Raw genomic sequence first — 21,820 nt, forward strand, 5'->3', positions numbered from 1 at the left:
CATTTTACCAGATTTGAAAACTGCACGTCCAGTAATTCCAAAATAATGTATTACTCTGCCTGTGTGTGTAGCACATGATTGAAATTACACTTTAAAAAAAGGAAACTCTCATCATGCACAAGAATAATAAAAGCCAACTTGCATGCAGTACAGTCAGCTATCTTTCTTTATTAACTGACATTGAGGCAAAGACAAGTGATTTAGGTACTACCATGCAAGTACAGAAGACAATATTTTGTTCTACCTGAACTCCTACTGTCAAAGACAGAAATCTTATTTTCTCAGTGTGTAATCTGAATGTATCCTCCAGAGCTGCTACAAATAGATTGCATTAGTGATAGACCTTTGAAAGAATTACCACAGCCAGAAGTCTTCTGTATTAGCAGGCAATACCTTCAGGTTTCATTTTGTGGTAAGCCCTAAATTGATCTCCTGTAACACTTTCTGAGTAAGTGGTAGGAGTTACTAGGTTAAGATTTACTCTATGACTTTTTTTTTTTTCAGTACACCATAACCTCCTTTAATACTGCAATGAAGTTAATGACCAGAATATTTCACTTCTGCAGTTAGCAGTGTCCTTGCTCAGGAATTCTACAATCTGCTGAGCCAATATTGTTTTAATGGATAGGTGTTTGCACTCAGGAAAGGCAAAAGAAAAAAACCTTCCTGGAATTCAGGGTTGACTAGCAGTTCAAAGCAATTCAATTACTGTAACACAATAAGTAGGAGCTGCAATTATTTTCGTACCGATTTTATTTAATGCACCTAAAAAACCATCTCCTGACTATACTTAACAGAGCCAGCCATACACAGTTCTGTTAATTCCACAAAACTCTCTATCAAGACAGGTGACAGTAAAGCTGGATAGGGGTGGTAAAATTATTTGTTTTCAAATGGAAATAGCGGAAAAATGTCTGAATCACTGGGCTTGAAGGGTCACTGGTTTTGCAGTCCAACCTGCAGCTGGTTAAAAGCACTGCACCTTAGTAGTTAATTCCAGGCCAATTCTGTTTAGCATCTTTAACAACCTGTACAGAAAGCATCCTCAGCAAGTTTGGGGGCAAGGCCAGTTTGAGAAGAACACTCAAATCCTGCCTGGAGGGTAGGGCTGCCATTCAGAGGACCCTGACAGCCTGAAGAAATGGGCTGGCACTGAACTTCAACAGTGTAAATGCAAAGTCCTGCATTTCTCATGCTCCCATTGCTCTCTACAATTAGCTTATTTGACGGTATAGAGAAGAGAGAGAGAGACTCTGCTAGTCCAGACAAGCACTGGAGCAAATGCCCAGAGAGGCTGTAGGATCTCCATCCTGGGCTGAGACATGGCCCTAAGCAAACTGCTGTAGTCTGGGTGGGATCTAACTTTGAAACTGGCCCTGCTCTGGGTAGAAAGTTTGACCTCCAGAGTGTCTAACTCAAAATTATTGTAGAGCTCTCTGATCCTAAATTTTCAAACAAACACAGGGAGCAAAAGTCTTATATTCGGTCTAATGGATATACCCATAAACACGTCTTCACACCCTTGCCATGTGAAAAACGTCACATTTTCATAGGTGAATTTACACAACCTTTTTCACAAGAAGCAGCGTGTAAAGTCACCCAACCCTTTCTTTCTTCTTCTTTGTGAAAACATACTTTCCACAAACACCTCTGCAAACTTGCCTTCGGTAAGGATGGTGAAATGAATTGAACAAACAATACCATAAAATTAGTCACTAATGTGGTACCTATACTTAAAAATAAATTAATACTGATATTTTATGAATAAAACATTTGCCCAATGCCAGTTAGGATGCACCCTACCATACTAGTCTTCAGTATTTTCCTTCGCTGATGCACATAAAGATAGATAAAATTAATGTTAGGTTATAACGACTAAAATTTTAGGCATTTACCACACCAGTGCAGCTATAGATTTCTGTTGAATATATAACAGAAACAAAGGGTCTAACCTCTTGCTTGCAGCCCAGGTCCACAAGTCTCATGTGCTCCTGGACTGTCTTGGCGTACATACCATGGCACTAGCTGGCATCTGCGCCACTTGTGGGTCTTCCACCTGAAACGAGGGGAGAAACCATCAACTTCAAACAAACCATCTAAGCTTGTAGCAATCAAAACTGAGGCAGCACAAGCGCTAGATAGTATTAGAAGCCACCATAAGCTATTGCTTATTACTACTAACAGGTCACAGCCAATTCACCAAAAACGGTAAAAATACCCTAAACTTTTCCCTCTTTCCTGTTAACTTTGTTGCTCCTTTTAGGATTAGGCCATTAAGAACACAGGGAAAGGAGGAGGAGGTGGAGGAGGGAAGAGAAAGCAAACCAGATATATTTTCAAGGTTTTCAAAGGGCAAACGTACATTAACACCACCTAACAAATATACAGTGAATACAAACCACAATATAAGGATTATACCTTAATACAAAGCACTAACACACTTATACAAGATGTGAGACAGAAATTTCAAAAAAGAATATTATACAAAATAATAAAAATAATGTTACTTGAATACCAATCTAACAGAAGAACTCATTTGCTATGGATTAATAACTGAGCATGACCAGAGTATTTTACCAGTCAACAAAATGACGTAAAATTTGAGAAGTGGATTTAGCAAAGTGACACTAACATGGACCCATCAAATAAGGATGAGTTTTAAATACTAGCATGCCCTAATAAAACTTCTCTTTCTCACTTTTTCTTCCTTTCTTTTTTCCACCTATGTCAGTGAAGCAAAGATGCATTGAAGTTTCCCAAATACACTCCACAGATAAGACTCCAGGGTTGATTTCTGGTTCACACTGTATTGGGAGTGTTTTTTTGGCAGTAAAAACGGCCACATATAGATAGTGCATTTCTTTTTCTTCTTTCCTGTTCCACAGGTCTTTTCCTTCTCTCCCTTAGGCATGCCTTGCAACACAACAACAAATGGAGCAATTCTGCCTTGCTTGAAGCACAAAAAAGTCTTGGAGTTACAGACACAGATGAGGTCAGATAGGCAAAGTCTTAGGTTTTTTGTTTTATTTTCTCAAATTTCAAATGATATGATTACAAGGGTGAGGCTTTCACTGCAAACAATTTCCTTTGCTAAGCTTCATCTTCCAAACACTATCCCAAAAGGAGAAATAAGAAGCAAAAATGGACCCCAGCCACAGAATAGCATTGGGACAGAGTGTTTAAATGACCGTGAGGGTGCCTCCAGAAATCCCAGAGCACCTGGGGTCTCGGGTAGCTGAATGGCAGCACCTTACAAAGGTGGAGCCAACTAAGAGATCCAACACAATGTGAATGTGGGCCTAGACCACATCAAAATAAAACACATACAAAAAGAACTTGCAAAAAACTTTTATAAGAAATGCAATATTGTGCTGCTTAAATTATTCTATCATTAAGATGAACTGCTACAAAACTTTTACAAAGTTCCCTTCTAGTGCTGCAGAATACCCTAGGCCTTAAATATAACATATCCAAGCAAGTCTGGTTATTGTCACATCTCTGAAATAATCCACAGTTGCCTGAATTACTCAGATTTTGGGGGGGGGGGGGAGAATGCTACATCCACAGCTCAAACCATCAACAGCTCTCATGTTTAAAGTGATCTCAATGGTTTTGCACCTCAGGTTTCATTGTAACTTGCCTCTGCAGGCCAGTATCTAAACTAAGGCACGAGCCAAGCTGAATGTGTGAGTCCATCTGTCATAGCACGTGTATAGGTCAGAAAGATGCTAAAGGAAATATACAGAAAATGTTTTTAGTATTAGTTTGTGTCATGAGATTTAAATCACCTCATCTACTACTCCCTAGCAACTCTTCTGCTCAGCATATCATCATGCACTAGCTCAGGTAAAATCTGACACTGAAGGAGGAGCCAGCATTGTAAAAGAGAAAACCCTGACTCTGGTATTGACTAGAAAAAGTTCCTCTAATGTTTGGAGTACTGATTTTTATAGCTTCCCAATGTTGTTTTACATCCTTTCATATCTTTCAGTTATAGTGTGACCTTCTAATGAATCTGCAAAGATAACTCTTACCAGATTATAAAAGCAAAACTTTACTTTAATGTCAATTGTTTTGGCTAAAATAAGCTTAAATTCTATTTGCACCACTGCAAAAGCAAGGGGCTTCATGGGAACTAGCAAGTGTTCTTCTCTAGCCACTGGTGAAACGGAACATTGGCTTACAATTCAAACATATTTACTATTCATAAAAAAACCCTCATTTTTTTATTTTGTCAAGTAAATCCAACCAACCATATCAGAATTTTCTAAACTTTGTCTGTATCAACAGCCAGATCTTGCCATATATCTAGACTTTCTCATGCCACTCAGACAGATACTACAAAATTGCCTGAAAATTTTCTTAAGCAGTCATGGCAGAGATCCCCACCTGTTGGAACAGTCCTCATCATTCTCTGTTGAAGATTTGGGCAACACAGAGAATTTTGTATGTCAGGTGATATATCAACCGTGGGCTATCCCAGGGCTGACAAGGATGGAAAGATGGAGGATACAGTGCATGGCACAATGTGGCAGCAGAACTCAGTTCTCCTAAACAGATGAGGCTGCATTTCAGTGTTTTGGATCATTCAGAAAGGAAGATTTTTTTAATTGTATAAAATTTCAAAATAGTTGCTAAGAAAGATTTAATCTGGAAAGTAATTCTTAGTAGCTGCAGTGCTCCTGCAAAGAAAGTGGAACAAAGTGAACTAGTGATTCACTATGGGCCCAACTGAGTCTACATGTCTGTTTTGCAACCTTGATTTAGCTATGCATCCTATTTTTCTTAAGAAGTAGAATTCCACAAGCTTTTGAGGTAGTATGAGTTGAAAAATCATGTCTGAGCTGTCTCTTGTTGATTTAGACTACCTGTAGCTATGGCAGATGGGAGAAGCTTCACACTCCTTTTCCTCGAATAAGGAGTCTGGGCACTCACGACCACCGTTGGCGGGGAGCTGGATGATGACTCGGTGACGGGACTGCTTCTTTACTGTGACACCCCCTGCAAAGAGTAGAAGAGCTTGTTTCTCCTGCTACTACATAGGGATGACAGTAGTTAGGGGGAAAATAGGTTTCTGAGTCGATTGCTATTACAGTGACATGTTATTTTGTCCATAAGCAGAAAATTAAGGCCAATAGATAAAACACTTTAATTTCAGATAAAGGCCAGGAATCAGAACTACACAGAAAGAAACAGTAGCAATACTGAACAAATGAATATAGAGCTGAATTGAACACATAGTTCAAGTGAACAAAAATTAAACCAGCTCAGTTTGCTGCTACACTTTACAGTTTCAAAGTGTAAATTTGCCCTAATCATTTGCATACAAAACCAGAAACAGAATTAATGGAAAGAAATTATTACATTTCACAGCTTTTCCATTCAGTAAATGACTCAATCAGAAAATCTGCTTGCCTTTTGCTTATCCCTGCAGCCAGGAATATAACAAATTTAATTTACAATCTTGGTTCTCTCCAGGCCAGGCTTTAATTCTGTTCCTTATAACCTTGTTTCCCACCTGGGACTAGCATTACCCTATCTAGATCCACAAAAAATATTCCAGAAGAGCATGCTTTACATTTAAATGTGAAGTTTTATTTCCCACTCTGGAATTAATTTACAGTTTACAGTTTTTAATTATTTTAGTCATTCATTATTAATGATAAAGTATAAATAGTTCCTGCAGGAATTTTTATTCGTCATCTTTAGATATCAGTTCTTCAGGAAAAAAAATAAGTGAAAAATCACAAATTTATATTAATTCCATAGCAATACCTAATACACAAATACCCCTCGGTAAAAATCTTGGATTTCTTCTCCTTCTTCTTCTTCTTTTTTTTTTTTTTTTTTCTTTCCCAGAGAGCTGTAGCACAGACACTTACTTGGCTGACTGGGTTGATATCAGCTTTGGGTGGGTTATTACAGCAGCTGCAGCTTGTCTGAACACAGAAGCGTGCTGGATCATGGCCAAAAAATTGTAATTAGGAGTAAGCGGTAGGAGAATCCCGGCGGTGGCTCTCCACCACCTGGCTGCTTTTCAATGCAGAGGATACCCTCCACTCCTGAGTCAATCATCTCCAGGAGATGCCAGGAGCTGGCACAAGGGGCAAGACAGACGTGCAGCCCAGCAAAGCTGCTGACCAGCTTGCTGACACAAATGGGTAAAAGCCATGAAATAGAATTCTTTTTTATGTAGTATAAAAAGAGTTTGACTCACTAAATAGACAAAAGGCCTGTATTGGTTCACAAATATATTGTTTTTAGCAGCATGCATCCTAGTTTGTAGTCAATATTTGTGAAGATATGTTCATTGCACCGAGACCTTTCTTAAAACCCATGGAAATAAGAACAGAAGAGGATGGCATTTTTGTCCAAGATGATCTGCCCGAACAAAATTATTTCAGAAAGAACCATTAGTATTGCTGTAAAATAGCACAATATTTAATAATTAATAACTATTTCATAGGTTCAGATTCAATGGTCTTCTCTGTTCTTTTTCAAAGGTTTTAGATTTAATCTTCCTAGCCCCTTTTTTATTTCTTAGAATGCACAAAGCACTAATAGGAATTACTGCAAAAACGACTTTATGCTTGTGTCCGTTATAAAGCATAAAGAATTGGCCATGACATTTGAGGTGCCTATATTTGATGTAACAATATCTTACATTCTGATAATATGGTTGCTGTCAGTAATCGCCACAACCCACACAGGGATTAGCACCCTGTGGAACTTGGGAAATTATAGACTCTATCTGTAATAGTACATATTATAAAAATACCTCCTGTTAAGCTTAAAAGAGAGAAAGAGATAAGGCAGAAAAACATGGGCAGTATTAAACCAGTTGCCACTTCAACTTTATGTACGATTTCAATCTAATAAAAATTCAAGGGAGACCTGCACTGTTTTTAAGAGCTTTGCCAAGTGTATTAAAATCATATTACAATGTATGTTTAAGACCATTAATATCAACTTAAAATCTGCTGATTTTTATTAACTTTCCTTCAGTTTTCATTGGGGTAGAATAAACCAGAACAAGAAAAAGAAAAAGAGTTTTGCAAAAATTATATACATAATCACATATATATATCTCTCTCTCTCTTCAAATACAGTTTCTGTAATTGTACAAGTATGTGTTTTGGTGTTACACTAAGAGATATGTGTCTGCTCTGTGACTAGTTATCTCTTTATCAGTGGAAGATGCAAATGGGAGTTTGCAACATAAAAGTAGGCAAAATGGGAAAAAAAAACAAACCAAAAATGCTTATAGAAAATGTATAGAAAGAACTATTCTATTCAGCAAAAAACACTACATCCTCTTTGCAGCTGCTCTACCGGCTATTACATGTCCTCAGGCAGAAAGAGATGTGTATAAGTATTCTGCCAAAAGTGATTGTTAGTCTCTCTCTTTTTTTTCTTAAAAAACTGTCTACTAGCACACAATGGATAAAATTACCTTCTTGACATGAAGAAGGACACAATGTCCAGTCACTGAATGGAGTCACAATACAGTCCTTCCTACAGGGAAGCAGACAAGGCCTCACTGTTTCTGGTCGGAGGCTCTCAGGGCATCTGAAAAAAAAACCCGAAAAAGAAGCATTATCAAATAAACAATCATTCTGCAGTGAAGTGGTGAATCATGAGAGGTATTGAATGCCTGCAGGCACACATGGGGAGTGTTAGTTGCCCAGAATTCACCAGGATTGAGCTCAGAAATAAAAACTGTTAGAATTTAAATATAGCTGGTGGAAGCAAGCCAAAACTGGTGCATTCTACACCTGGGGATTTAACTAAAAAAACCCCATGATTCCTCACTCGCCATTTCAGACTCTGCCTTTTCAGTGTTATTCTCAAGCTTCCAAATTATTATGAAAAAAGCCATATAGTTTAGCTTAGCAAAATACATTTTTAGCTCTTCATAAATTTACCAGAAACATAAACTCTGGAAGGAGGCATATTTAAAATAAATAACTTTGCTAACGCAGGAACAAATAGGTATAATCTGGCCATGATTATGACAGAACCCAGAAGAGGGTTTGAAACTGCCAGATCGATGAGACTGTGAAAGACTGTCAGAAAGGACAGAAAGCCTTCCTTGTTTTAGGAAGAGGCTTGATCAGCATATAAAAGGGACTGCTGGACTGCCACATATGGGATTCATTAACCCAAGTGATTTTCCCCCATTCTGTGTTCCTATTATTTCATCAAGGACAAACAACACTCTATGCTGCAATACTTGTTTTCAAAATGATGCAGTAACTCTTGCAGAAGTACTGCAAATCTTTAAAGTAATTTCAAAATGAATATTGCCCTAAAAGTGCACAGAATGTGGACTGACAGTGGATTACATAAAGAGATAAGAAAAACTTCACATCTATATTTTAGAATTTTTTGGCTCATTGCAGAAAAATGTTGCTATGACTAGCTTTTCCTCTTGTGGCTGCTGGGTATCTTGGACCAGAGAGATGAGAGACCAATTTCATATTTGAATTGGATCAGCTGGGGAAACTTCGCTTGTGTGAGGCATCTTTCTTGCCAGGCTGAAGGGAGCACAAGCAAGTCTAATGATGAGCTACCAAGAAAATGTTGTCTCCATGGTCAATGGAAAACTACGCCTGTGTCACTGTGGGAGGACAAGCAGGGGGAAAGGAGAAGAAAAGTTGAGCTGCAGCTTCCCAGGAATATGTTCATCAGTACCACTTGCAGGTTCAAGATTTCAGTTGGTTCTGTCTGCATTTTCCTGTTAATACACATAAAATTCTCAGAGTATGATCCTTTACTGTGAACCCGCACCAATTTCTTGGTGCTCCCTTATAAAGACATCTCCACTCTTTCTCTTTTCTCCCCTAAAATACCAGTGTGAAAGACCATGAAATATTATAGCTATAGCAACATAAATCTCCATCACCTCTCCATAAACTCTCTACATTTTTAAGTCAAATTGTGCCTTGTTTCTATGTGATTCATAAAATCAGATTATGTATGCACGGGTATATTATATATGGTCAGGTACACGTTAAAAAAACATCTGTGACCAATCATATACATTGACTACACTTTCAGAAATTTTCTCTAGGTTAAAATTCAAAATGCTTCTGAAAAGTATTGAACATTGGCTTTTTCCTTAAGGAACAACAGAAATTGTAAGCATACAAACCAGTCTGAATTATACACATTCACTGTTTCACTGAGAACTTCATCTTTCAGTAGCACTGAACATTACTATTCCTCTTCAGATCCTTGGGCAAGGCAATTAGTTCAATTAGAACACCATTTCTATCTTTTATATTGTTTGTACTTAGTATATGTGGCTTAAAGCAAGGTATTGATTTTTTTTGCAGTCCTTACTCAAGGTCAAATTAAACAGAAGAGATACAAGCTGAAGTCTGTAACTTGTGAGGTAGATAAGGCCAATAATATTGATTGTATCATACCAGAGTAATCCTTTTTATTAAGGGGAGTTTAAAACAAGGTTCCTATTTACATTTTCGTGTTAAATGTCCGGTTCTTTAAAAACGATTCAGTGATTTTAATATAACAATTTGAAGGATCAACCAAGACTTCTTTTCTCATTTCACAGGATTCATTTACAACACAATAAAACATCCCTTCTCCCAAAAGTTTAAGGTCAAATCAAAGGCAGACACGTTAACAGCAGATTTAAAAAGGAAGATAAATCATTAGAGGGTTTTTTTAAGTGTAAAATGAGTACCAAATAAAAGATGTAACGGTATATTGACTGAATAGAAGAGCAAGTTAATGCAGATATACAACAATTTAGATTACTGAATGTGCTGGCATTATTCCCCATATTTCCATTTAAAGTAAATTAGGAATAAGTCTACTCCTAAATAAAGGAACAAATGGCAGGAACTGTGCAAATATTTAGTGTGAGAATAGCTGCCTCATGAACTTTCTGAACAACCTCTGATATCAGCTATTCCAGCTTTGAATCTGTTCTCGGCGGGATATATTTACAGACTGCCAAACTATATGAAGATATTATCAAATGCATTTTACTAGCAGCTAATCTGTATTTAACCCTGGTCATATATTAAACTGCAAAATTAAACCATTGGTCCAAAGGGATCTTTTAGAAAAACATGTATATTGGGGGGAAAAAACCTTGCAAAGGTTGTCAAACTACTGTTCAAACTAATGCCGTCAGAGTTGTACTATACTCGACCTCCTCAACCTGCTTCTGAGAAGATGCACTTACATGGGTTGTCCTTTATTTAGATCCCAAACAGTATTTTTTCATGGAACTGCACTAATCCATATAGCGCACTCCTTGTTTGGAGGTCCCACAAGGATCTTCGAAATGGTGCTGCACTGCACACAGCACACATGCCTCAAGACCTCTGTCTCAACTCCTCCTGGTGATGGCAAGGAGCCAACTGGATTTAGCAGTCAGCTGTCGGCAAAATCACCACTGTAAATATCACCCATACAATCAATAGTGAGAAAGACATTTTCTCATCCTTCTGTAGCTTCAGTTTTGTATTTTTAAAAGATTAATTGTTCCTTCATAAGAACACAAATATGGGGGTCTTTCTGTCTTTGCATGCAGTCATTTGCGATATAAATACAGAGCAGTAAAATCCAAAGATAACTACAGAATGAAGATATTTTTTAAGATCTTTACTTTTTTGGGCCCACTTGTCCCACGTTGACCCTCACACAGATGACCTTTCTTGTCTGCATCCCCACGGAACAGGTGGCCTCCCCGTTCCAGCTGGCAGAGGAGTTGAAAGCAGAGACAGACGTATCCTCTATGCACTGTCCCCATGGGCCGGTCTGCCAATGATACACAGTGCAAGAGTGTTCGTTACAGCTGCGCGTTTCCTGTAGGGCACTACTATTTGGGCACTGTATTCCTCCTGGAACAATAAAACAGGGCAAAAGTTCATGCAGTGGAAGTTAATAAAGTGTTTTATTAAAATAAATAATCCAAATGAAAAAAAAAACAACAACCACAAAAACACAAAAAACCAAACCAACACTTTGAAATGTTATTAGTTGTATACTGTCACTTTGATCACATGAAAGAAATGTTCTTTTTTTCCTCCTCTTCATATGCCCAGTATGGACTTTGACAAACTTCAGCCAACAGACTACACAGAACAGCATGTACATGGACAGTAAATGTAAATGTGTACAATAAGGATGCCAAGATAAGCATAACTTCTTCAACACATTAATGTGCTTGGACTAATGTACAGCCTTTATATTTTGGGGTACTCTAAAAGAGACTGGAAGGGATCCCATGAGGAGGTATGAAGGCTCTAGGCAGAAGAAATGGTTAAATATTCTAGTTATGCATATGTAGAGACCACTGTTTATGTCTAATTCACAGATCAATTAAAAAGATTTTTGGAGCTCTTGTCCTAGCTCCCAGTGGATATTTATCCATTTTACGTAATTACCAGAGAGGATGGCACAGCTGGCAATTTCAGGTCCAGATTGAGATAATAAAGGCTATTGCAGGTAAAGATTAAAATTCATTCATGTGTCAATAGTTGTGAAGAAAAGCTCAGATAATGCTACCTTTGTTGTGTCTAGTTTCAGATAGTACGTTCAGTTTCTTACATTCAAGCACTTCAAAACTAATCTGTCCTCCCAATCCTCCATGAGTAAAGAGGAGGTCTTTCCTACCAGACTTGACCAGAGGCTACTAGATGTCTAGCCCTGTGAGTAGGCAGCATGCCTGCTCTGGTGTTACTAGACATACAGGATCTAGATTTAAGAATTAATTTCAACATTCATGGCCTACATAGGAACAATAGGACTCCTAACTCCAGATGACAGAAAGCTAGGAGAAATCTAAGTAACATTTTACTCTTTTCTAAAAGACAAGGACAGTGAGAAAGGTAACTGAAAGAGAAGCTTTTTATTAATTACTACAGATGAACTATACCTGCTTTTCACTGAAAAGGAAAATATACGCTCACACCAAGAACATATCAGAGAGCATATTAGCCTTTCTATCCCACCGCTGAACTTAGATTGACCTCTGGCCCTACAGAGGTGCAGGAGGGAAGGGGTTTTAAGCACACATTGTTGAGACAAATTAAACAAACCACTAAATGTAATCAAAGAAACAATGGATACTTCAAGTACCCCAACACAGGTCAGTCAAGTGTCACAAGTGGTGAAAATACTTTATACCACAAGTTGCTTTTGTGGAACATCTAGATCTGCAGCAAACGTGAGGAAAGGGCCGTTCTAGTGAAACCACAGGACAAAATCCAAATTCTCAAATTGTTTCCATAGAGATAATTTTAAATTCTGACTTTGGGCTAAAAATATTGATGGAACCAAGAAACAGTAAACATATTAACTGAGATGTCATGCCAAAGATGACCTAATCTTAGGTTTTGCAAAAGGCAATTAGAAAAACCTAAGAATATGTGAATGTAATGAAACAATGACTGAAAGGAAATTGGTTCTGGCTCAGAATGGATGCAACTCAAGTCTATCAGATTTGCTTTAAATACATGTTAATATGCATGGCACCAAGACAAAATGTGTCACATGCATTTTCTTTAAAAAGGACATTAAAAAATCAAATGGTAAAATGAAATTATGGTTATGTAATAAGTTTCAAAAAGATATTCAATCAGCTTCCTTCAGGAAAAAAAATATCTTCCAGCTAACAGCAGGAGATAGGAATATAAGCAAGGAAATTAGGAAAGTGAATGTATTTTAAAAAAGGAAAAAAAATCCAAGATAGTAAAGTCACAAATTATTTGGCATGGGAGAGAAAACTGATCCGCATGAGAAGGAGTTTAGACATTTTCCCCCAGTACAAGGGTTCAAAAAAGGAGAATTAGAGGAGATAAGGAAGGTTACTAAATTATTTCTTTACATCTGATGTTAGCTCAAGAAGAAACACAAGTGAAATATTTAAGCAAATCCATAAATTAAAGGGGGGGGGGGTGTGAGAAGAAATGTTACCCCAGGAATGGATGCCATAACCACCGGTTCCTAAGGCATTTGAGAATAAAGTGACAATTTAGATTCAGTTTTGACAGCTATGCAGGAAGGTATATTCAGGGAAAAAATGAGTGACATTGACTTGTAAATGAAAAACATTGGGGCATGAATGTTTACAGCTCAGTAGGAATCCAGTTCTGTTCAGATGAAACCAGTAGTTAAAAAAACTATGTAAAGAATCAACACGATGTGGAAATAATATGACTGAAATACGAAACGACTATCACTAGTACTAAACTTTTGTAATACTAAAAAATATACTATTTATTTAAAAATCAGTGTGTCATTCTCTCCAGGTAAACAGCGCTCCCTTGTGCTCCCTCAAATTAAAATAGGTACAGAAAAAGCAGAAGGGGTTGGAAAACTGGCAGTCAGAGATGCCCTTTATAACACCTGCACAGGAGTAACAAGATCAGGGCTGCTCAACTTCAAGAGCATTTCACCAAATAAGGAGAGGTTTGACAGGAATATAAAAATTAATGAGTATCACAGAAAAAAATATAGATGTTTGATTTTATCAGAATACATGAAGAAGGGACATACAATACTAAATATCTTTCACATAATATATGATTAGATGACTGTAAATAACTGCTTGGCAGTAGTAAAAATATTCATTTCAAGGTACAAAAAACAGGTGGAGCTGATGCATTTCTTTTTGGTTTTGGATACTTAAGCAAAGCACACTTGGAAATGAAAGGCTAGCTTTACAGAGGGACTTTGCCTATTCCTCATCAAACAGCAGAGATATGAAGGTAGTTTCCTTTAATGCTTTTACAGAATTGTGATATGCTTAGGTTGCTTTTCTGCCAGATTTGGAGCTGTTAATGGGTAAGACATCTCACTCTAGGATATTCAAGGATTGGATTTTATAAGTCTTTTTTTTGTGACACTGTCATGATAACTTCCAATTTCAAAATTATTAACATTTTTTAAAGTATTTAGGATAATTTTAATTAATAATTTTGATATCACTAATTTTACAAATGCATATAATTCTATATATGAATTTCAAAACAGCTAGAATAATCCTAAAGTTTGAGAAAACAGATGTGACTGAAGTGCCTCTTTAATCTAGAGAGTGAGGTATTACTCATTTCTTTGCCTTAGGAATGACGGACATGATCACTACGTGCACACCATTAACATATGAACGAAGACTGCCCTGTGGGTGCAGATCTGTTCCAGTTCTACAAACATTCACACTTCCTCACCTGGTGCATATCAGTTATACAAACCAGTCACCCTTGTCCTATAATACACAACAGGACAGGAGTTAGGGTGCACCCATGGGAGATGAGAAGTCTGTCCTCAAGTCCTTTCTCAGATAGGATTTGAATCCCAGACCTCACACTCCAGGCAGAAATTTGAACTGAGGGGGCTCCTGAGCAAAACGGGAAGCACAGTAATGTTCTCTTCCCTGGCTCACCTTCACACGCAGGTGGCAGGTCACTTTGCAAGTCTAGCCTGAAAATTCAGGTTCCCCAGTTCCAAAATTAAGTGGGGCTTTTTATTCCTGTTTCAGCTGAAATCAGTTAAAACTCAGGAAAATCCCTGTCTTCTCCAAAACTGATGCTTTAGTGAATAAGCCAGGAAAACAATTACTCAGTTCTATGCTTTCAGATTTAATTACCAAGCCAGGAAAATATAAAATTTAAAAGCAAACAAACTGAATAAGTGTAAGAAGAGCAAACACATTAAAAAGCCCTAAGTATAACTGTTCTTTTGCAACTATGAAGTCAAAGTGCGCTGGAATTTTAACAGGAATAAAACTTTAAAGCATATCAACCATAATTTGCCTAGAGTTAAGAAGAAACCCCTTTGATCCAGCTATTCCTTACACGTTCAGTAAATCAATCTTGCAAATATATGAGAAGTATGAGCTATCAGCCCCTGTCAAACAGAATACCTGGTGAGCTGGACAACTGATATGCTATACTAACTCAGTGATGTTTAATAGTCTGTGATATATGATGTCACACTAAATAGTCCTTCTGACATTATATTTTGCTAATCTATGAACACACAGTAGCCACAGTAAGGCACTGCCATCCATATGCAGCCCTGCCCTATGAGAATATTTCAAACAAAATTGTCTTTCACTCTCATTTAATTAAATTAAATTTCTTAATCAGATTATTTTCTTCTTTGTATTTGACTTGTGGGATATTTTTTTAATCTTTGGTTTTCCAAAATGCATATCAGTCATTTACTACTGATAAAACTTGGAATGTATCCACAATATTAGTGTTATGCTGTATGACACTGATTCCGCAGTGTCAATCAATGGCAGTGTATAATCAATACAGAATCAATCTGCATATCTACTATTTACTAAAAAATTAAGACTCATTTAGTACATTTTAGTCCCAGGTCATGGCCTATGTAAAGTAGTCTTAGTGGGTATCACTAATTATGTAAGATTTATCGTAAGCAGGAAATAAAAAATTAAAAGAAATATTAAACAGAAAACAAAAATAGACAAACCCTACATTCAGCAGAGATAGTCTGAGCTATATACGATGCCTTTACTAGACTTATGCAGGACAACTATATGGTGTATCCAGTAACATCATTATGTCCTCTGCTGTCATTTTCAATTTTGAGACAATGACTTTCCTAGGCTTCTTACTGTACCATGAAGATGTATTTGACACTGACACAAATGAGCTACCACTATAGGCAGGCTCACAGACAAGCAAATTTATAAATCACTTCACCTTTCAAACCTTCAAGCTGAGGACAATGATCTCAGAAAAGATATCAAAAATGGTTATTGTGACACCAGTTTCCACATGAAGTCATCTCACAAACCACAGAAAGTCTTTATCCTGAGGAAAGAGACCCCTCTCTGTCTCTCCAGTGAATGTAAGTAAATAAGCCTATCCCAGATGTGCATAACCACACGGTGCTTGAGGCTCTGCAGCGTATGGCTTGACCATGTGGAAGAGGTGTTGTTCTGAATGATGAAATGCTGATGAGAGGGCATATGGCTGAGGTCAGCTCCTGGCTCGAGCAGAACTCAGTGTGGTGCTGGAGGGGCAGTCATATTCCAGAGCTTGTCAGGAAACTTTGTCACTACTGTAATCTACATATGGCTTCAATTTTTTCCTGTAAAGCTATTCTTGCCACCAAGGAATTATTATAATACTACTGAATTATTCCTATTCTAACTCATCCAGGAAAATAGATTATACTGTGCCTGTTTCCTGGTGGCCAGTTATGCTAATTTGGTGGTTTCTTCAAACCAATTCAGCAGCTTAGCTGGGAATTAAGAAGGAAAATAAGGCCTTAAGTGTGAAATGACATAGCTCTATCACTGAAATTCATCTGCCAATATTAAGAAGCAAAATGACAGAATACAGTATTTTTTATTTCAGAGAGGAGCGAAACTGAACAATCACAGACAATACTTCGATAAGAAGCCATCTGAGATCCAGATAAAAAAACCTATTTCAAATGTATTTACAGACCCGCAAAAATTTCAATGGGGTGTTCATGGTTAAGTACCCCAATGAACAAGAATTTAGCACTTCAGACACTTTGAGGGACTGCAATATTCCTTGTGTATGCAATGCCTGCAATGCTTTGTTCTTGCTGGGCTTTTAGACTGAATTCTCTATGACTAGGCAAAAGGATGCATGTAATCGAGGACTCACAGTGATAAACTTGGACTCCTTATGTCGTCTTAGAAGCCAACTCTAGCCTTATTCATAGATTGGCAACAGACGCACATTCTTTCATTAGTTAATGTCCAATCCTGATATTGTAGGAATTTTATATGTTTATGTACATATATATATTTGTTCTATTGTGTTCTGAATAAAAACTCTCCAATATCATGGCTATGTTATACAGGAATTACTATGAAATGGCTTACCGAACCTGGTCTGTCTCTCATACCCACAGTTCAAGGAAAAGTTCAAAAATCCAAAAGGGAACACTTGTTCACCGGAACAGAACTGATAGCTATTTTCAGAACTCAGTTTTAATGTGTAAATGGAATTATTGGTCTTACATTTATGAGATGGGATTTTTAGTTACACAACATTTACAGAATTTTCAGCAACAGTAATGTGCATTTTTTATAAGCTCTGAACAGAACTGAGAACTGCATGTTTCCTAAAAAAGGTTCATGTTGAGCTTGCTTTTTATTTCAGCAGAATACAGACTTTCAGATATATGAATATAGTCTGTGCCCCAGAACATAAAATGACCTCCCAGCACCAACTACACAATCAGTGTTTTACATTTTGGCAACACTGCTGATCTCTGTCATGCAATTCTCGAGGTGAAAAGTCATTCAGTTATTTGTCACGCAGCAGATGACTAAAAGGCATAAGATACCTTTGAGGAGAAAGATGACAATAACTCTAATTTCAGTGAAGCATAAAAAATAAAATCTAAACTGATACTTTTTGAATATAATACAAGAAAAGGTGAAAAGTACCTTCCAGTTAGACTTGTAATGGTATTCTAAGCCTTGGAAGGTTCTTTTATTTGTTTATATATTTTATTCTCTGGCGTTTGTACAGAGTGCAAAGGAGCAGGGTGTTGAAAATATCTGACCAAGATGTGAGTGAATTGCTATAAGCTAGGTAGACATACCAGATTGTATCCTTAAAAAAAGCACAGAATAACCTCATCTTGGAACAGTGGTGAAGAGGCCAGGGTTCGAGCAAAGCTGAAGCACAACAACATCTAGGTAATGAGTTGGCTTTCTCGGCAGTAGTTTAGCGATCTCTTCACTACTGCCTGTGTGGTTTGAGATCTGCCAATCTTTGTGGTCATCCAGTGCTGGTTCTGATCATTGGGCAATAGACATAAATAAAATTCATACACCTAAAATCCAGCTTATGCTTAACTGCTTTGCTGCATCTACAGCCTTGTAAATTATCCTAAGATGTGTTAAGTGCCAAAGTCAGAATAAAAGGGGTGCTTTTTAGAAAGCAGCATAGAAAAGCAGAATCATTTTCTGGAGTAATTTAGGTTTCCAGTTCTGTGGCATGCTTGTCAGGATGTTAAATGTCCATTTGACACACTATAAAATAAAAGGGACAACACAAAAATAATTTTGTTTGTAATTTTAAGAGCATTTCTACTTTGTGATATAGATCCATATAAGTAATTTTGATATAGATCCATATAAGTAATTTATTATTTGAATCACCGACTAAAAGGAGTATAGTTCTAATTGCCTCTTACACTGGTAGCAAAGGTCCCTTTCAGGGAAAAGTTTGAAAGTACCTGCTCTGCTACCTATATTTTTATGGTTACCTGAATGATGTCATATACACAGTATACTTTTAGCAATGAAATTAACTGTGTTTGCAAACAAAGAAGTTTTTTAGTATATGATGAAGCCTGTCCCTTTCTTTCACCATTTCTCAGAACGGGCGTTCTGTTTCACTACTTCTATACGTTACAGGTTTCACTCTTCAGCTAAATTTCATTTTAACACTGAATTAATATAATGCTTAATGGTTTTAAAGAATCAAAACACACACGCATCCTTTTATATTGAAGGCATTTAAATTTACCGTCAGTAATAAACACAAACGTTTTCCAAGAACTCGTTGGTGACTATGTCTCCTTGCTGCCAATGTTGCACAAGGCATTTTACCAGTTGGAACCCAACGTGGCTGTTTTAGAACCACGCTACGTATAGAATAAATTTGGTCTATTACCCCCCCAAATACTTAAGAACAAAACAAGACCATTTATGGGAAGCATGGAAAATCATCAAAGAATAGACATGAACCTATATCTAAAACATTTTTCTTCTTCTTTATATTGCAGCTACGTCTTCTCTTTGCATTTGCTGTAGATGCTGCACAAGGACCACTTGCATGAATGGAAACAATTAACATGAGTGAGGATTTGCAGATCAAAACCAAAGTCTCACTATGAATAAAAATGTTAATGGGATAACATTAGTTACCAGTTCGAACTAAGAAGCTACAAAAGCCATTTGTTAGCATTTGAACCCATTAAAGCTCTCAGCTTTTCAGCATTCATACTTATATCCTTCCTCATCGGACCTAAATTATAGCCAGGGTTACTAACAATCTCTATAAATATCTTTCATAGATATATGAGTAGGATAAATCATCTGCCTTGTTTAATTTTAATAGAAAACAGGAAAACCATATATTCAAAATCAAAACAGTCATATTATGAATAATAATAAAAAGCAACATTAACTGAAACAAGCAAAATAAAATCTCTTCTTTAAAACAGCTTTAGGTACCATAAGTAAACACAGGATAAGCATTTAAATATTTTTTCTATATTGAAAAAAAAAACCAGAACTCCATCTAAAACTTCGTTTCTGTTGATCAAGAAATTTGACATTGCAAAGACAGTTGAGAATTCACAATCACAGAAGAGTCTGCAAGAGTATGCGACCTTACCTTCACCTGCATACGCCAGAATGGAGCGGGCACGCATCTGCTTCCCTTCTGTGGTTTTGCCGGAGCAGGTGTGTGAGCAGGAGGACCATGCAGACCACATGCTGAGCACACAGTCCTTTGGGCATGGAGCTTCGCAGACAACCGGGATTGGGTAGATTGCATCTCTACACAGCTGTCTGTCAACCTCTTCTCCTGGGAAAGAAAAGGCCAGTAGCAGTCTATCATTTGTTAAATTAACTTAAAATGAGCAATCTAGTCCAGATGGGCACACAAATAAATTAGATTCTGTTCTTCTATATAAACAAGGTAAATAGATTTTTTATTAAAATGACTTGTCTCCTCTGCCTTGATTCTAGAAGAATATGCTTAAACCTAGTTTTATTTTATATTCTGCTGAATTGAATGCCAGCCTGGGTGGTCTTTAGGCTTTCATTTTTTCAATACATATTTGATTCCACAGAAAAACCTAATGTGAATAACAGAGCATATGATATACCTATAGGAAACTGTATACATGGAAATGCATGCAATTGATCACCTAATATTCATCCATGTTTGTGGGAGAAGGAGAAAAGTACCTTAACTTCCAGCTCAGCCAGTTATAAAATCCACAATTCATCCTTTGAATTGCAGCTATGCATCCAAATATGAAGTGTTGCAGTAAGCTGCAGTCAGAGTGTCTTGTTTGGTTAGAAAAACCTTCATTTGTTAGCCAAGCCAGTAACATATCAGTCTGTGTGTCATGGAAGTATACAAGGATCTACGTATCTGTATTCTGTCACATCAATGTACACATTTCATTATAACAAAGAGATCCAGGCTGGTATAAATTGTTTCATTAAATAGTAGCTAGTGTTTAAGGGCTGCTTTTGTAGGGAAATCACGGGAGCACTGTGTCTGAGATTTGTGTGAACTGCACCCTAATCACAAAGTGGTTAGTTCTGTAAGGTGACATATGATTTCCTGATCAAATCAGTTAATATCCATTAAGTGAGGAATGAGCAAATGACCACATATTCAGAGGTCAATAAGTCTCACTGACAGTGACATAAACCTCAGGATAAATCTTCACTTTGGAGCAGATGGTGGGAAAAAAATGAACAAAGGAGGGAGAGGTTTGGAGTCACTGTTTCAGAATTACAGCCCTGTGTTGGTTTTGGCTGGGATAAAGTTAATTTTCTTCACAGTAGCTAGTATGGGGCTGTGTTTTGGATTTGTGATGAAAACAGTGTTGATAACACAGGCATGTTTTCATTAGTGCTGAGCAGCGCTTACACAGAGTCAAGGCCTTTCCTGCCTCTCACCCCACCCCACCAGCGAGCAGGCGGGGGGGGCACAAGGGGTTGGGAGGGAACACAGCCAGGACAGCTGACCCCAACAGACCCCAGGGATATCCCACACCATATGGCGTCATGCTCAACATATAAAGCTGGGGGAAGAAGGAGGCATGGGGGGACATTCAGAGTGATGGCATTTGTCTTCCCAAGTAATGGTTATGCATGATGGAGCCCTGCTTTCCTGGAGATGGCTGCGCACCCGCCTGCCCATGGGAAGGAGTGAATGAATTCCTTGTTTTGCTTTAGCTATAAAAATGTCCACCTCAGCCCATGCGTTTTCTCACTTTTACTCTCTGATTCTCCCCCTCATCCCACCATGGGGGAGTGAGTGAGCGGCTCTGTGGGGCTTAGTTGCTGATGGGTTAAACCTCAACAAGCCTTGTTATCATACAAACCAATTCCAGAAAGCGCTTGCAAAGAAAAGCACCAGGAACTGAGCAGTAGCACAATATGTAACACCAGTTACAAGGAACTGTGAAAAAGCTGCACCTAAGAGCATACTGGACTTCTGAGGCCCTATAATCATATACAACCAAGGCATGGAAAGAGCCATTCTCATTCATTAACATGAATTATTATTTTTTTAAGTTTTCAGAAAAGCATAGCATTTTTAAATCATCTGAATGCCTTTGCGAGCTTTTATATGATCCTTGCTGGACTAGGGCATAAAATTTTCTGTGAATTATGATCCATCAACAGAAACATCATTGAAGCAAACGTGATTTCAATGGCACTGAACAGGAGTGTCTACACCATTGCACTTGCTACAATCCATCATTTCAACCTTTTGTTTTAATAGTGTCAACAAAATAGTGTCTCATCAAGATTTGCAAAGAACATAACTCTTCAATACAACAAAACACTTGTTAGAAATAATCATTAAATACTCTATGATTTAATGATAAAGAAATCAGCCAGTGTTAATAACCACCACCTCAGTTCTGAAAAGCTAATTCAGTAAGCACTGTGAATGCTGTAAATGAAGCCAAAGATCTATAAACACTGCTTTTCCCAAGCCTCAAATTAGGATTTCATTGCTTAATAGAATAATAATAAAATGAATCAAACACTAATCTA

At 37.4% G+C, this 21,820-nt stretch overlaps 1 protein-coding gene across 1 annotated transcript in view; it reads right to left on the reverse strand.

The window, feature by feature from the left end:
* The window catches only part of THSD7A (thrombospondin type 1 domain containing 7A), a 300,728-nt gene that overhangs the window by 59,753 nt on the left and 219,155 nt on the right, over positions 1-21,820 (reverse strand). Inside the window, exons 10-14 of the mRNA XM_075082924.1 lie at positions 19,407-19,598; positions 10,643-10,877; positions 7,454-7,569; positions 4,869-5,001; positions 1,953-2,056 (exon numbers count right to left, since the gene is read on the reverse strand). Coding sequence (XP_074939025.1) covers positions 1,953-2,056; positions 4,869-5,001; positions 7,454-7,569; positions 10,643-10,877; positions 19,407-19,598 — 780 coding nt within the window. The remainder of the gene's footprint in view (positions 1-1,952; positions 2,057-4,868; positions 5,002-7,453; positions 7,570-10,642; positions 10,878-19,406; positions 19,599-21,820) is intronic.

This window comes from Phalacrocorax aristotelis, chromosome 2, assembly GCF_949628215.1.
Source record: "Phalacrocorax aristotelis chromosome 2, bGulAri2.1, whole genome shotgun sequence".
Lineage (NCBI taxonomy): Eukaryota > Metazoa > Chordata > Aves > Suliformes > Phalacrocoracidae > Phalacrocorax > Phalacrocorax aristotelis.